This window comes from Puma concolor, chromosome C2, assembly GCF_028749965.1.
Source record: "Puma concolor isolate L17-30 chromosome C2, mPumCon1.1.hap2, whole genome shotgun sequence".
In the NCBI taxonomy this organism is placed as follows: Eukaryota; Metazoa; Chordata; class Mammalia; order Carnivora; family Felidae; genus Puma; species Puma concolor.
The window spans coordinates 89,545,269-89,560,358 of NC_141675.1; the positions used below are offsets into that span (position 1 = coordinate 89,545,269).

At 38.0% G+C, this 15,090-nt stretch overlaps 1 protein-coding gene and 1 long non-coding RNA gene across 3 annotated transcripts in view; both read right to left on the reverse strand.

Moving 5' to 3' along the window:
• Nucleotides 1-968: 968 nt before the first annotated feature.
• The window catches only part of UMPS (uridine monophosphate synthetase), a 30,541-nt gene continuing 16,419 nt past the window's right edge, over nucleotides 969-15,090 (reverse strand). Inside the window, exon 6 of one of the 2 annotated variants that reach the window (XM_086675212.1) lies at nucleotides 969-1,344. In XM_086675212.1, coding sequence (XP_086531338.1) covers nucleotides 1,175-1,344 — 170 coding nt within the window. In that variant the 3' untranslated portion in view covers nucleotides 969-1,174. Of the gene's footprint in view, nucleotides 1,345-14,103; nucleotides 14,295-15,090 lie in introns of those variants that run through there. The other variant, XM_086675213.1, reaches the window with a different exon arrangement.
• On the reverse strand, nucleotides 5,792-12,391 carry LOC147577408 (uncharacterized). Its single transcript, XR_015240245.1, has 2 exons — nucleotides 6,065-12,391; nucleotides 5,792-5,940 (listed from the first exon to the last, which is right to left on the reverse strand). It is a non-coding gene; the product is annotated as an uncharacterized LOC147577408 (long non-coding RNA).

Below are 15,090 nucleotides of genomic sequence, written 5' to 3' on the forward strand. Positions count from 1 at the left end.
GTGACCCAGCAGGAATGGGACACCCCAAGATGTCTCATTGTATCTGAAAAACATGTCTTACCAGTTCAGTAGTTCTTAGCATGCTTCTCAGCACGCTGATGGATTAAGGACGGAGAGCCTTCAGCTGCAATTGCCACACTGACCCTCCTAAACAAGACCTTGAACATACAGGGTGGGGCCACCTGTTTCAAAATGGGCATCTGAGCTCGTACCCTTTACTCCCAAGACTGTTCCTGAAAAGATGAAAAGAAATATGTAGAATGGGGGCAAATCTCTGTCACTACTGGAAAAGAGGGATCGTGCAGAAACTCAGAACTGGTGGGAAAAATAGTGTATTTGGGACCAGAAAGGGGCTGCTCAACTGGTTATGGCACATGCGTGCAGGTGGGGCCTGTGAAGGTGCATGTCCCTGGCCCTACCTCAGTGGAAACCCAGAAATGTTGGTAACAGCGTCAGCTCTGTTGCTGGGCTCCTTTCTATTTCTGGTGAAGGCAGACTTCCTTGTCCAGGGTAGTTGGGATAATTGTACAGGATCTGAGCAAACCTTCAAATGGAACCTTAGATGTCTTGACTATTGTCTTTAAACAAATGAAAGAGCAGCTTGTCCACTTGTAATCCAATAAAGCATGAGGAAGCTCTGCCTGCTTCAGCACAGGTCCATAACTGCTGCCTGTGATCGAAATGAAAGCCAGATATTGGCTTCAGGGTTGCAGCTACCATCACCTTCCCCACTTCCTATTTCCCTATGGATACCTCGACTATCACTTTTAAACAGAAAAGGAGAACAGCAAATATTTAAATATTTGGGCATCACATAAGGCACATGAAATACTACAACGGTTTGGGCCTTTTGATGTCTTAAAATTTTTGTGTCACAACAATTAAAAGAAAGTCTGATCTTTCAAATATGAAAGATCCCAACACAAGCAGGACTGTGACTGCCTAACCAACATCAATCTCAATAAAAAAAAGCTTGAAAATAAATTTATTATAGTAACAACGCAGTGATTACTCATCATTCAGTATTTCCTAAAGACTGTTAGAAATCCAGAAGTCACTCCAACACAGAACCCATGAAAGAATCCAATCCATTAAATGCTGCTTATTATTTCACGCCACGCTTCTCAGGAGACCATGTATCTTCAAGGTCTTCACAAACATGTATCCAAGACACTCAAATTCCAAGTCTACTCAAATAAGCTTCCCAAGCAGCTTTTCGGTACAACTCAGCTGCTTCCAGACGATTAGATGACATTATTATGCCCCGGCCTACAATGATGATATCAGATCCTCGTTTGCCAATAACTTCTTGTGGGCTATTATACTGTTGGCCAAGATTATCCCCTGCAAAAACCAAATAATAACACATTAAAAAAAAAAAAATCAAGAAACTGATCATGACTTTTCTGAAAAAGTACCTAACCAATTTTTTTTTAATATGAAATTTGTCAAGTACCAGCCAATTTTAAATCAGTATGTGCCACTGCTTTCCATGCCCCTGCTGGACAGCAAGTGAGTAAAAGCAAGTCAGTAAAAGCAAAAAGTCTCTTTGGATAGGCCAGAGACCCCCATGGCAGAGAACGATGCTAGCCAACTCCTCTTCAATGTCTAATTTAGAGCATTTATAGGTTAACAGTATCAAAAAACCATAAATCTTCTATGTTGCCAAAAAAGGTTCGTTACCAAAATAGCAAACCCAATAAAAACTGACCTTGCAATCAGACATTTATATGTCTTAGAATCACTGTGACACTGTTGAAAAATTCCTCACAAACCTCTAATCTGACCACAGCCAAAGTGAGCCTTTCCGCACCCATTAAGTACCAGATTATGTACAAATCCCAATTCTTAATTTTGACTACTGCCTTTCTTACTCTATCACAATTTGTTTTAACTTGGTTTTTTTTCATGTTTGTTTATTTATTTTGAGAGAGAAAAAAGAATGAGTGGGGGAGGGGCATAGAGGGAAAGAGAGAATCTCAAGCAGGCTCCAGACTGTCAGCAGAACTTGATATGGAGCTTGATCTCATGAATTATGAGATCATGACCTTAGCAGAAATCAGGAGTTGGAGGCTTAAGCAACTGAGCCACCCAGGCGCCCCAATAATTTGTTTCTTAATTAAGTGTAATTATACAGAATATCCTAGTATTCAGGTGTACATCATAGTGATTCGATATTTTTATACATTAGGAACTGATCCCCAAAATAAGTCGTTACTATCAGTCACCATAGTTATTACAATATTAACTATATCTATACATTACATCTCCGTGGTTTATTTTATATCTAGAAGTTTACCTCTTAATCCCCCCTTCACCTATTTCATCCATTCCCCAACTGCTCCCTCAACTAGTAACTAACACTTTGTTTCCTGTATCTATGAGTTTGTTTCTGCTTTGTTTGGTTTGATTTTTCAAGATTCTAATGTAAGTGAAGTCATCAGGTACTGGTCTTTGACCTATTTCACTTGGCATAATACCCTCAATATGTCACAAATAGCAAGACTTCACCTTTTTTCCCCATTATAGATCTATATCACACCTTTCTCCATTCATCTATTGATGGATACTTAGGTTGCTTCCTTATCTTGGCTATTGTAAATAATGCAGCAATGAATATATGGGTGCATATATCTCTTCAAACTGGGATTTTTTTCCTTCTGATAAATACCCAGAACTAGAATTGCTGGATTGTATGACAGCTTTATTTTTTTTTTTTAATTTTTTTTTTCTTAAGTTTATTTATTTTTGAGACAGAGAGAGACAGAGCATGAACGGGGGAGGGTCAGAGAGAGAGGGAGACACAGAATAGGAAGCAGGATCCAGGCTCTGAGCCATCAGCCCAGAGCCTGACGCAGGGCTCGAACTCAGGGACCGCGAGATCGTGACCTGAGCCGAAGTCGGACGCTTAACCGACTGAGCCACCCAGGTGCCCCAATGACAGCTTTATTTTTAATTTTTTGAGAAACCGGTACTGTTTTCCACCATGGCTGTACCAATTTACATTCCTACTAACACTAGTGGACTAGGGTTCCCTTTTCTCCACAACCTGGTGAACACTTGTTATTTCTTGTCTTTCTGATATTAGCTACTCTGACTGGCATGAGGTATTATCTCATATGGTTTTGATTTGTATTTTCCCTGATGATTAGTGATGCTGATATCTTTTTGTCTACCTGCTGACCACTATCTACCTGTCTCCTTTGGGAAAATGTCTATTCAAGTCGTTTGCCCATTTTTTAATAAAATGTTTAAGTTCTTTATATATTTTGGATATTAACCTTTTATTCTTATCTGATATATGACTACTTGCAAATTCCTTCTCCCATTCAATGGGTACCTTTTATTTGATGGTTTCCTTCGCTGTCCAAAAACTTTTTAGTTGGATGCAATCCCATTTATTTTAGTTTTTGTTGCCCTTGCCTAAGGAGACCTGTCAAAAATATAGTGCTAAAAGAGCTTACTGCCTATGTTTTCTTCTAGGAGTTTTATAACTTCAGGTCTCACATTCAAGTTTAGTAAGTTTTGAATTCATTTTTGTATGATTTAAGAAGTGGTCCAGTTTCATTCTTTTCCATGTAGCTGTACAGTTTTCTCAGCACCACTTATTAAAAAGACTATTGGGCACCTGGGTGTCTCGGTCAGTTAAGCATCTGACTTTGGCTCAGGTCATGATCTCACAGTTCATGGGTTCAAGCCCCGCATTGGGCTCTGTGCTGACAGCTCAGAACCTGAAGCCTGCTTCAGATTCTGTGTCTCCCTCTCTCTCTGCCCCCTCCCCTGCTCACACTCTGTCTCTCTCTAAAATAAACATTATGGGGCACCTGGGTGGCTCAGTCAATTAAGTGTCTGACTTGCGCTTAGGTCATGATCTCATGGCTTGTGAGTTCGAGCCCCGCGTCGGGCTCTCGGAGCCTGGAGCCTGCTTCAGATTCTGTGTCTCCCTCTCTCTTGGCCCATTCCCCAGCTCACTCTCTCTCTCTCTCTCTCTCAAAAACAAACATTAAAAAATAAACATTTAAAAAAATAATAAAAAGACTATCTTTTCCCCATTGTGAATTCTTGTCTCCTTTGTCATAGGTTGACCAGGTAAGAGTGGCTTTATCTTTGGGCTCTTCCTTCTGTTCCATTCATCTATGTGTCTGTTTCCATGCCAATAACATACTACTTCAACTACTATAGCTTTGTAATCAGGAAGCATAAGACTTCCAGCTTTGTTCCTCTTCCTCAAGACTGCTTTGGCTATTCAAAGTCTTTTGTGGTTCTATACAAATTTTAGGATTCTTTGTTCTAGTTCTGTAAAAAATATCATTGGTATTGATGGAGATTGTACTGAATCTGTACATTGCTTTGGGTAGTATGGACATTTTATAATTCTTTAAATCCATGAGCACATAATACTTTACATTTGTATCATCTTCAAATCTTTCACCAATGTCTTAACAGTTTTCAGAGTACAGGTCTTTGACTTCCTTGGTTAAATTTATTCCTAGGTATTTTATTTCTTTGGATGCAATTGTAAATGGATTTTCTTCTCTTCCTGATAGCTTATTATCAGTACATAGAAACACAACTAATTTCTGCATGTTAATTTTGTATCCTGCAACTCTACTGAATTCATTTATTCTAATAATTTTTTTGGTGGACTCTCAGATTTTCTGTAGAGACATACCTTGTTTTACTGCATTTCACTTTACTGTGCTTTGCATATACTGTTTTGTTTTTTGTTTTTTACAAATTGAAGGTTTGAGGCAACCTTGTATTCAACAAGTCTATTGACCTGATTTTTCCAATAGCCTGTGCTTACTTTGTATCTCTATCACATGTTCGTACTTGTCACAATATTTCAAACTTTTTCATCATTGTTATAGTAATCTGTGATCAGCAATCTTTGATGTTACTAACACAACTGTTGTGGGGCACAACAGACTGCCCATATATGATGGTGAAATTAATAAATGTGTGTTCTGACTGCTCCACCAGCATCTCTCTCCCTCTTCTTGTGCCTCCCTATTCTCTGAGACACAGCAATATTGAAATCGGGCCAGTTAATAACGCTACATGGCCTCTTAAGTGTTCAAGTGAAAGGATGAGCTGCATGTCTCTCATTTTGAATCAAAAGCTAGAAATGACTAAGAACAGCATGAGAGGGGCAGAGAGAGAGGAGACACAGAATCTGAAGCAGGCTCCAGGCTCTGAGCTGCCAGCACAGAGCCTGACGCGGGGCTCGAACTCACAAATTGTGAAATCATGACCTGGGACAAAGTCGGAGGCTTAACTGACTGAGCCACCCAGGCGCTCCTGCAATAAAATATTTTTCGGGGCGCCCAGGTGGTTCAGTCAGTTAAGCCTCTGACTTTGGCTGAGGTCTTATCTCGTGGTCTGTGAGTTTGAGCCCCGCGTCAGGCTCTGTGCTGACAGCTCAGAGCCTGGAGCCTGTTTCGGATTCTCTCTCTCAAAAATAAACGTTAAAAAAATTAAAAGTATTTTTAAAGTATGTACTTTGTTGTTTTAGACATAAAGCTACTGCACACTTAATACTCTACAGTATAAACACAACTTTTATATGCACTGCGAAACCAAAAGTTTCACTTGGCTTGCTTTATTGGCAATATTTACTTTATTGGCACTATTTATTGCACTGGTTTGGAACTGAAGCCACAATATCTCTGAAGTATTCCTGTGTACAGTATCATGTCATCTGCAACTACTGAGTTTTACTTTCTTTCCTTTTCAATTTAGATGACTTTTATTTTTCTTGCCTAAATGCTGTCAGCAGGACTTCCAATGCTATGATGAATTTTTTTTTATTGAGGTATAACTGACATATAACATTAGTTTCAGGTGTACAACATTAATGATTTGGTATTTGTATACATTGCCAAGTCATCACATTGACTACCTGACAATTATCACCTTAATTACAAAAAAATTTTTTTTCTGTGGTAAGAATTAAGACTCTTAGCAACTTTCCAATATGAAATACAGTATTACTAATTATAGTCACCATGCTGTACATTACATCCTGTGACTTATTTTATAACTGGAAGTATGTACCTTCGACACCCTTCACCCATTTCACCTACTTCCTACCCCAGCCTCTGGCAACCACTAATCTATTCTTTTTATCTATGAAACTTGTTCTAGTATTATACTCCACATACAAGTGAGATCATATGATATCTGTCATTCTCTGACTTATTTCATTCCGCATAATGCCCTCAAGGTCCATCCATGTTGTCACAAATGGCAAAATTTCATTATTTTTATGTCATAGTATTTCATTGTGTGTATATATATTCCATGGTACACACACGTATACATCTCTATTCATCCATTGACACTTAGGTTATGTCCATATCTTGGCTATTATAAATAGTGCTTCAATGAATATGGGGGTACACGTATCATTTTGAGTTAGTGTTTTGTTTTCTTTGGATTAATAGAAGTAGAATTAATGGGTCAGATAGTTGTTTTTTTTAATTTTTTAAAATTTTTATTTTTTTAATTTATATCCAAGTTTGGTTAGCATATAGTGCAACAATTTCAGGAGTAGATTCCTTAATGTCCCTTATCCTTTTAGCCCACCCCCCCTTCCCACAACCCCTCCACTAACCCTGTTTGTTCTCCATATTTAAGAGTCTTTTATGGTTTGTCCCCCTCCCTGTTTTTATATTGTTTTTGTTTCCCTTCCCTTATGTTCATCTGTTTTGTCTCTTAAAGTCCTCATATGAGTGAAGTCATATGATTTTTGTGTTTCTCTAATTTCACTTAGCACAATACCCTCCAGTTCCATCCACGTCGTTGCAAATGGCAAGATTTCGTTCTTTTTGATTGCCGAGTAACAATCTATATACACCACATCTTCTTTATTCATTCATCCATCGATGGACATTTGGGCTCTTTCCATACTTTGGCTATTGTTGATAGTGCTTATATAAACACTGGGGTGCATGTACCCCTTCAAAACAGCACATCTGTATCCCTTGGATAAATACCTACTAGTGCAACTGCTGGGTCATAGGGTAGTTCTATTTTTAATTTTTTGAGGAACCTCCATACTGTTTTCCAGAGTGGCTGCACCAGTTTGCGTTCCCACGCAGCGCAAAAGAGATCCTCTTTCTCCACATCCTCACCAATATCTGTTGTTGCCTGAGTTAATGTTAGCCATTCTGATAGGTGTAAGGTGGTATCTCATTGTGGTTTTGATTTGTATTTCCGATGATGAGTGATGTTGAGCATTTTTTCATGTGTCGGCCATCTGGAGGTCTTCTTTGGAGAAGTGTCTATTCATGTCTTTTGCCCATTTCTTCACTGGATTGTTTATTTTTTGGGTGTTGAGTTTGAGAAGTTCTTTATAGATTTTGGATACTAACCCTTTATCTGATATGTCATTTGCAAATATCTTCTCCCATTCTGTCAGTTGCCTTTTAGTTTTGCTGTTTCCTTCGCTGTGCAGAAGTTTTTTACTTTGATGAGGTCCCAATGGTTCATTTTTGCTTTTGTTTCCCTTGCCTCTGGAGACATGTTGAATAAGAAGTTGCTGCGGTCAAGGTCAAAGAGGTTTCTGCCTGCTTTCTCCTTGAGTATTTTGGTGGCTTCCTGTCTTACATTGAGGTCTTTGATCCATTTTATTTTTGTGTATGGTGTAAGAAAGTGGTCCAGGTTCATTCTTCCACATGTCGTGTCCAGTTTTCCCAGTACCACTTAATAAAGAGACTGTTTTTATTCCATTGAATATTCTCTCCTGCTTTGTCAAAGAATAGTTGGCCATATGTTTGTGGATCCATTTCTGGGTTCTCTATTCTGTTCCACTGATCTCAGTGTCTATTCTTCTTCCAGTACCATACTGTCTTGATGATTACAGCTTTGTAATACAGCTTGAAGTCTGGGATTGTGATGCCTCCTGCTTTGGTTTTCTTTTTCAAGATTGCTTTGGCTATTTGAGGTCTTTTCTGGTTCCACACAAATTTTAGGATTGTTTGTTCTAGCTCTGTGAAGAATGCTGGTGTTATTTTAATAGGTATTGGATTGAATATGTAGATTGCCTTGGGTAGTATTGACATATATTTTTAACTTTTTGTGGAACTTTCAGATGGTTTTCCATGTTGACTATACCAATCTACATACCACCAATAGCAGACAAGGGTTCCCTTTTCTCCACAGCCTTACCAACACTTCTCGTCTTTTTGATAGTAGCCAATCTGACAGGTGTGAGGTGATATCTCACTGTGGTTTTGATCTGCATCTCCCTGATTAGTGATGTTAAGCATCTTTTCATGTTGGCCATCTGTATGTCATCTGTGTAAAATGCCTTTTCAGATCTTCTGCCTACTTTTTAATTGGATTATTTTTTTTTTGGCTATTGATGTACATGAGTTTACTGTACGTTTTGGGTGTTAACACTTTATCAGATATATGATTAGCGAATATTTCCTCCCATTTAGTAAGTTGCTTTTTAACTTTGTTGATGATTTCCTTTGCTGTACAGAATATTTTTAGTTTAATATTGTTCCACTTATTTTTGCTTTTGTTGCTTTTAGTTTTGGTGTCAGATTAGACAAATCACTGCCAACACTGATGTCAAGGAGCTTATCACCTATGTTTTCTTCCAGGAGTTTTATGGTTTCAAGCCTTATTTCAAGTCTTTAATCCATTTTGTATTAATATCTGTGTATAGTATAAGACAGTAACACAGTTACATCCTTTTGCCTGTCCAGTTTTCTCAACACCATTTTATTATTTTTTTAATTTTTTAAAATTTACATCCAAATTAATTAGCATATAGTGAAACAATGATTTCAGGAGTAGATTCCTTAATGCCCCTTACCCACAACCCCTCCAGTAACCCACAGTTTGTTCTCCATATTTATGAGTCTTGTCTGTTTTGTCCCCCTCCCTGTTTTTATATAATTTTTGCTTCCCTTCCTTTACGTTCATCTGTTTTGTCTGAAGTCTTCATATGAGTGAAGTCATATGATTTTTGTTTTTCTCTAATTTCACTTAGCATAATACCCTCCAGTTCCATCCACGTAGTTACAAATGGCAAGATTTCATTCTTTTTGATTGCCAAGTAATACTCCATTGTATACATATACCACATCTTCTTTATCCATTCATCCATTGATGGACACTTGGGCTCTTTCCATACTTTGGCTATTGTTGATAGTGCTACTATATAAACATGGGGGTGTATGTGTCCCTTTGAAACAGCACACCTGTATCCCGTGGATAAAAGCCTAGTGCAATTGCTAGGTCATAGGGTAGTTCTATTCTTAATTTTTTGAGGAACCTCCATACTGTTTTCCAGAGTGGCTGCACCAGCTTGCATTCCCACCAACAATGCAAAAGAGATCCTCTTTCTCTGCATCCTCACCAACATCTGTTTCTCAACACCATTTTATTGAAGAGACTGTCCTTTCCCCATTGTATATTCTTAGCTCCTTTGTCATAAATCAATTGATCATATGTGCATGGGTTTATTTCTGGGCTCTCTTCTGTATTCCACTGATCATTGTGTCTGTTTTTAAACCACTACCATACTGTTTTGATTACTATAGCTTCGTAATTATAGTTTGAAATCAGGGAGTGTGAAACCTCTAATTTTGTTCTTTTTTCTCTAGATTGCTTTGGCTATTTGGGATCTTTTTTGATTCTATACAAGTACTAGGGTAGTTTATTTTACTTCAGTGAAAAATCTCACTGGAATTTTGATAGGGAGTGCACTGAATCTGTTGATATATTTTGACTAGTATGGACATTTTAACAATATTCTTTCAATCCATGAACATGAGTATCTTTCCATTTATTTGTATCTTCTTCAATTCTTTCATCAATGTCTTACATTTTTCAGTATACAGGCCTTCAACTTCTTTGGTTAAATTTATTCCTAGGTATTTTATTCTTTTCAATGCCATTGTAAATGCGATGGTCTTAATTTCCCTTTCTGACAGTAGGATATTAAGTGCAGAGAATGCAAGATTTTTGTATCCTGCAACTTGACTGAATTCGTTTATTAGTTCTAACCTGTTTTTGGTGGTCTTTCAGGGTTTTCTATATAATAATATCATAATCTGCAAATAGTGACTGACAGCTTCACATCTTCATTTCCAATTTGGATGACTTTTGTTTCTTTTTTCTGACTAATTTCTGTGGCTAGGACTTCTATCTAGTACTATGTCAAATAAGAGTGGTAAGAGTGGGCATCCAAGTCTTGTTCCTGATTTAAGAGGACAAGTTTTTATCTTTCCACTGCTGAATACAATGTTAGCTGTAGGCCTATCATCCATGGCCTTTATTATGTTGAGGTATGTTCCCTCTATAGCCACCTTAGGCCTTTATCATAAATGGATACTGAATTTTGTCAAATGCTCTTTCTGCATGTGTTGAGATCATATGATTTTTACCCTTCATTTTGTTAATGTAGTTTATCACACTGATTTGCAGAAGCTGAACCATCCCTGTGTCCTTAGAATTCCAGCTGACCATGGTGCATAATCCATTTAACATATCACTGAATTCAGTTTGCTCTTTTGTTGAGGATTTTTGCATCTATGTTCATCAGGAATATACTGGCTTTTAATTTTCTGTTCTTGTGGCATTCTTATCTGGTTTTGGTGTTTAAGACTTATTATGTGGCCTACCATGCGATCTACCCTGAAGAATGTTCCATGTGCACTTGAGAAAAACCTCTATTCTATTGCTTTTGGACAGAATGTTCTGTATATATCTGTTAAGTCCATCTCATCTAATGTGTTGTTTTAAGCTGATGTTCCTTTACTGGTTTTCTGTTTGGATGGTCTATCTACTGATGTGAGATATTAAAATTCCCTACTATTCTTGTATTACTATTTCTCCCTCTAGGCTTATTGATATTTATATATTTAGGTGCTCCTATGCTAGATGCAAAAAGATTTACAAATGTTACATCCTCTTGTTGGAATGACTCCTTTATCATGTAATGCCTTAGTCTGTCTCTCATTAGTCATTGTTTGAAAGTCTATTTGGTCTGATAAGGGTCTATTTCTTTTGGTTTCCATTTGCATGGAATATCTTCCCCATCTCTTTATTTTCAGTCTATGTATGAAGTGAGTTCTTATACTTTGCTTCTACCTGAATGGAGTCTTTTATAGCCAGCACATGGATAGGTCTGGTTTTTAAAATCCATTCAGCCACTCTGTCTTTTGACTGGAAAATTTAGTCCATTTAAAGTAATTATTGTTAAGGGGAGCCTTGGTGGTTCAGTCAGTTGAGCAGCCAACTCTTGATTTTGGCTCAGGTCACAATCCCAGAGTCGTGGGATCGAGCCCCGCATAAGGCTCCATGCAGAGCATGGATTCCCTCTTCCTCTCCCCCACACTCTAATACATACATACATAAAATAATTCTTGTTAGGTATATACTTTTTGCCATTTCATTAAATTGTTTTCTGGCTGCTCTCTGTTCTTCTCTTCCTCTCTTCCTTTGTAATTTGATGACTTTCTTAAGTGGTATGCTTGGATTTCTTTATCCTGTGCATCTAATTAAGGATGTGTTTTGTTGTTACAATAAGGCTTACATTTAACAACTTACATCTATTTTAACAAATTATGTTTGACAGCATTCTAAAGCTCTACATTTTTTTGGGGTGCCTGGGTGGCTCAGTCAGTTGAATGTCTGACTCCGGATTTTGGCTCAGGTCATGATCTCACAGTTTGTAAGTTCAAGCCCCACATCAGGCTCTGCCCTAACAGTGTGGAACCTGCTTGGGATTCTCTCTTTTTCCCTCTCTCTGCCCCTCCCCCGCTTGTGCTCTCTCAAAATAAACTCAAAAATAATAATAAAGCTCTACATTTTTATCCCCCCTTTTACATTTTCAATATCACATTTTATCTTATAATTGTAACTACAAGAATTAAAGGATTTTTTTTTTTATTACTTTTGTCTTTTAACTTAAAAGGGATTAATCTAGGGGTACCTGGGTAGCTCAGTCGGTTAAGCATCTGACTCCTGATTTTGGCTCAGGTCACAATCTCACAGTTTGTGAGTTCGAGCCCTGCATCGGGCTATGTACTGTGTCAGCGTGGAGACTGCTTGGAATTCTCTCTTACCCCTACCCCACTCATGCTCACTATCGCTCTCAAAATAAATAAATAATTCCTTTTAATAAGTTCATTTAATCTACTTCTATTTGCCTTTCCAGGGAGATTTATTCTTTCATATGTTTTCTTGTTACCAAGATTTATTCTTTCATATGTTTTCTTGTTACCAATTAGCATCCTTTTGTTTCAGCTTAAAAAAACCCCTTTAATAATTTCTTATAAGGCTGGTTTAGGGATGATTAACTTCTCCGTTAGCTTTTGCTGTTCTGGAAAACTCTCTTATACTTCAATTCCAAACTTTGAAGAAAAAAAATCTTCCAACAAAGAACTCTCCTCAGCAATCACTTTGAATCTATCTCACCACTCTTCTGGCCTGCAGTTTCTGCTGAAAAATCTACAGATAATCTTTAATCTTACGGGGCTTCCCTTGTATACATACAAGGGAGTTGTTTTGCTCTTGCTGCTTTTAAGAGTCCTCCTGGTCTTTGACTTTTTTTTTACTCTTTTTCCTCCAAGTTTTTATTTAAATTCCAATTTAAAATCAAATATATATAGTGAATCCGAGTAAATAAGGGGAACACCTTGGCAGATGTAAAAATCAGGACACCAGGTATGTGTAAAAACTCCCTTCTGGAAGATACTGGTACTGTGGAGTGTGCTCGGGGGAAGAGCATGAAGATGGCGCTCACCAGTCTCTGTCCCCGACAAGTGTTGTAGTAGGCTCTCAAACGTATGTGTTAAATTAGGTGCCTGCCCCCTAGGGCAGCACGTTAACAGTAGCAAATGAGCCTTTTTTACTTAAAGTCTGGGCACCATCAGCTATCTCTGAGCCCTTTAAGAGACATTTCTAAGATTACTAAAGTAGGCTTCACCCCCAGTGCAGACCCCAATGCAGGGCCTGAACTTAAGACCCTGAGACCAAAACCTGAACTGAGATGAAGAGTTGGACACTTAACCGACTAAGCCACCCACTAGCCTTATGGATATAAGCCCTGTTGGTTTACAAAACTGTGTCTCTTGGGTATAGGTATTAAAAGTTGGGAGTACCTGATGTGCAATTCAACTCCTTCACTCCTCAGGGAGATGCTCCAAGTTTTGACTTCCCTCCTAAGTTTGCTTTATGGTGAGACTGAGTCCCAGCATCTCCTACCCACTTTGATGTGGTTTTCTTCTCATTTGCCAGATACACAGTTCTTGCTCAGCCAGACATTAGGATTTTTTTCAGAGAAAAACGTTCCATGCGCAGCTGTAGACTCCGTGTGTTCGTGGGAGAAGAGGAGTTCAGGATCTTCCTACATCACCATCTTGAACCAGAGTCCCACATTTTTCTTTTTAAATTTTGTTGAACTCTTCTGCTAAATGGCTTATCTTTCAAATCCAAGATGCTTTAAATGTTCCTAAAAGCCTAGATCCTTTTTAGTCAAAGAATTAGGGCAGCTTATAATGAACATTAACAGTTGACAAGCATAGCACTGTGTGAAGTGCATTCTATACATCACTATCTCACGTAAGCCTCTCAACTGTAAGAGGTCAACGCTGTTATTATTCCCATTTTACACTTGACAATGAGACCGGAAGAAGTGAAGTGACTTGTCCAAATATACATGGCTGCTAAATGGAAGGGCCAGAAACCCAAATCTGACTCAAAACATTTAGTGCAAAATTAAAATGTCAAAGTTGTCCAGCACTAAGGTAGCTGTCGCAAACTTGGGTGAGTCATTCTGCTGCAGCCTGCTCTGTGGCAAATACAATCTGTAAAACCCCCAATACTTGTTAACCCCACGGATTCAGCCGCCATTCATTCACTTACCTGAATTTTCATTAGCCTATGAGTTTCTTCCTGGTTAACTTTCTATAATGTTTTCTGCTTAAAGTACACAATTAAAAACAAACCCCCAAAAGGTGGTACCTTCCTTAAGTATGGTGGTATTATATAAAATAATTAACCTTGAAGGACCTAACGGGAATCCACTAGTCCTAGTATGTCGGGGTTTAAAAAGAAAACCAAGGTTTACCAAACTCATACCTTCAATCATCACGTTCTCATATTATCGTCTCAGTCACACCAACCCTTTCAACTGTTCTTATACAGCGTATTGTTCACTCCTTCAACATTTATACGAGTATTTACAGACCATTTATGAAGCACAGGAGCATTGTGCTGGAGGATATGCAATCTTCAGAAAGAGTTCTCATCCTCAAGGAGTTTTTAGCCTAGAAGAATATTCCAGAAATACTCCACATGTGCAAAAATATATACAAGAATGTTCACTGTTTGTATAACAGTCCAAATCTATCAACAGGGGAAATGATTAAACAATTTTAGCCCAGTTATAACTAGGAAACACTATGTAGTTGTTACAAGGTTAACTCTGGATGTAAAAATGTAATATAGCCACATATACAGAAAACATTCTCCTAAACTTTACCTGCATATGTGAGTATATACAAAGCCAAAGGTTTCGAAGGATACATAACACACCAATTGGAGGGGAAAGCTAGACTGGGGAATGCAGGGTGCAATGGAAAGATGAGCATGATATATACAAGAATGACTAATACAAAACCTACTTTGCTCACAATATTTTCACAGGTACCTTTTGAACACCTGACAAATTGCACTGAGGCGAGACAAGCACAGCTGTTGTCATTTTAAATAGTTTTGCTAACTAAGAAGAACCGTACTGTATTTCATAGTTTCCAACTCCAACTTCTTAAGCCTAACCCATAAAGAAGGAAAGAGAGAGAAAACGGGATAGAATGAACTCCCCTACCTGTGATAAGCAATCTTTCTTGGACAAAAATCAATTCAGGAAAAATGTTTCTAGGTCATCATTTCTTCCCCATTCAAAACCAAAGCCATTTTACTGAGTCCCACAGGACATTTAAAAATGCATATTCTTATAACCCAGATCACTCCCTTCACTACAGACTGTGTTTGTCCTGTTTTTCCACTATAACTACTTTTCTCAGACTGCTAAAAGTGTTTTATGTTTGGGAGACGTGAAAG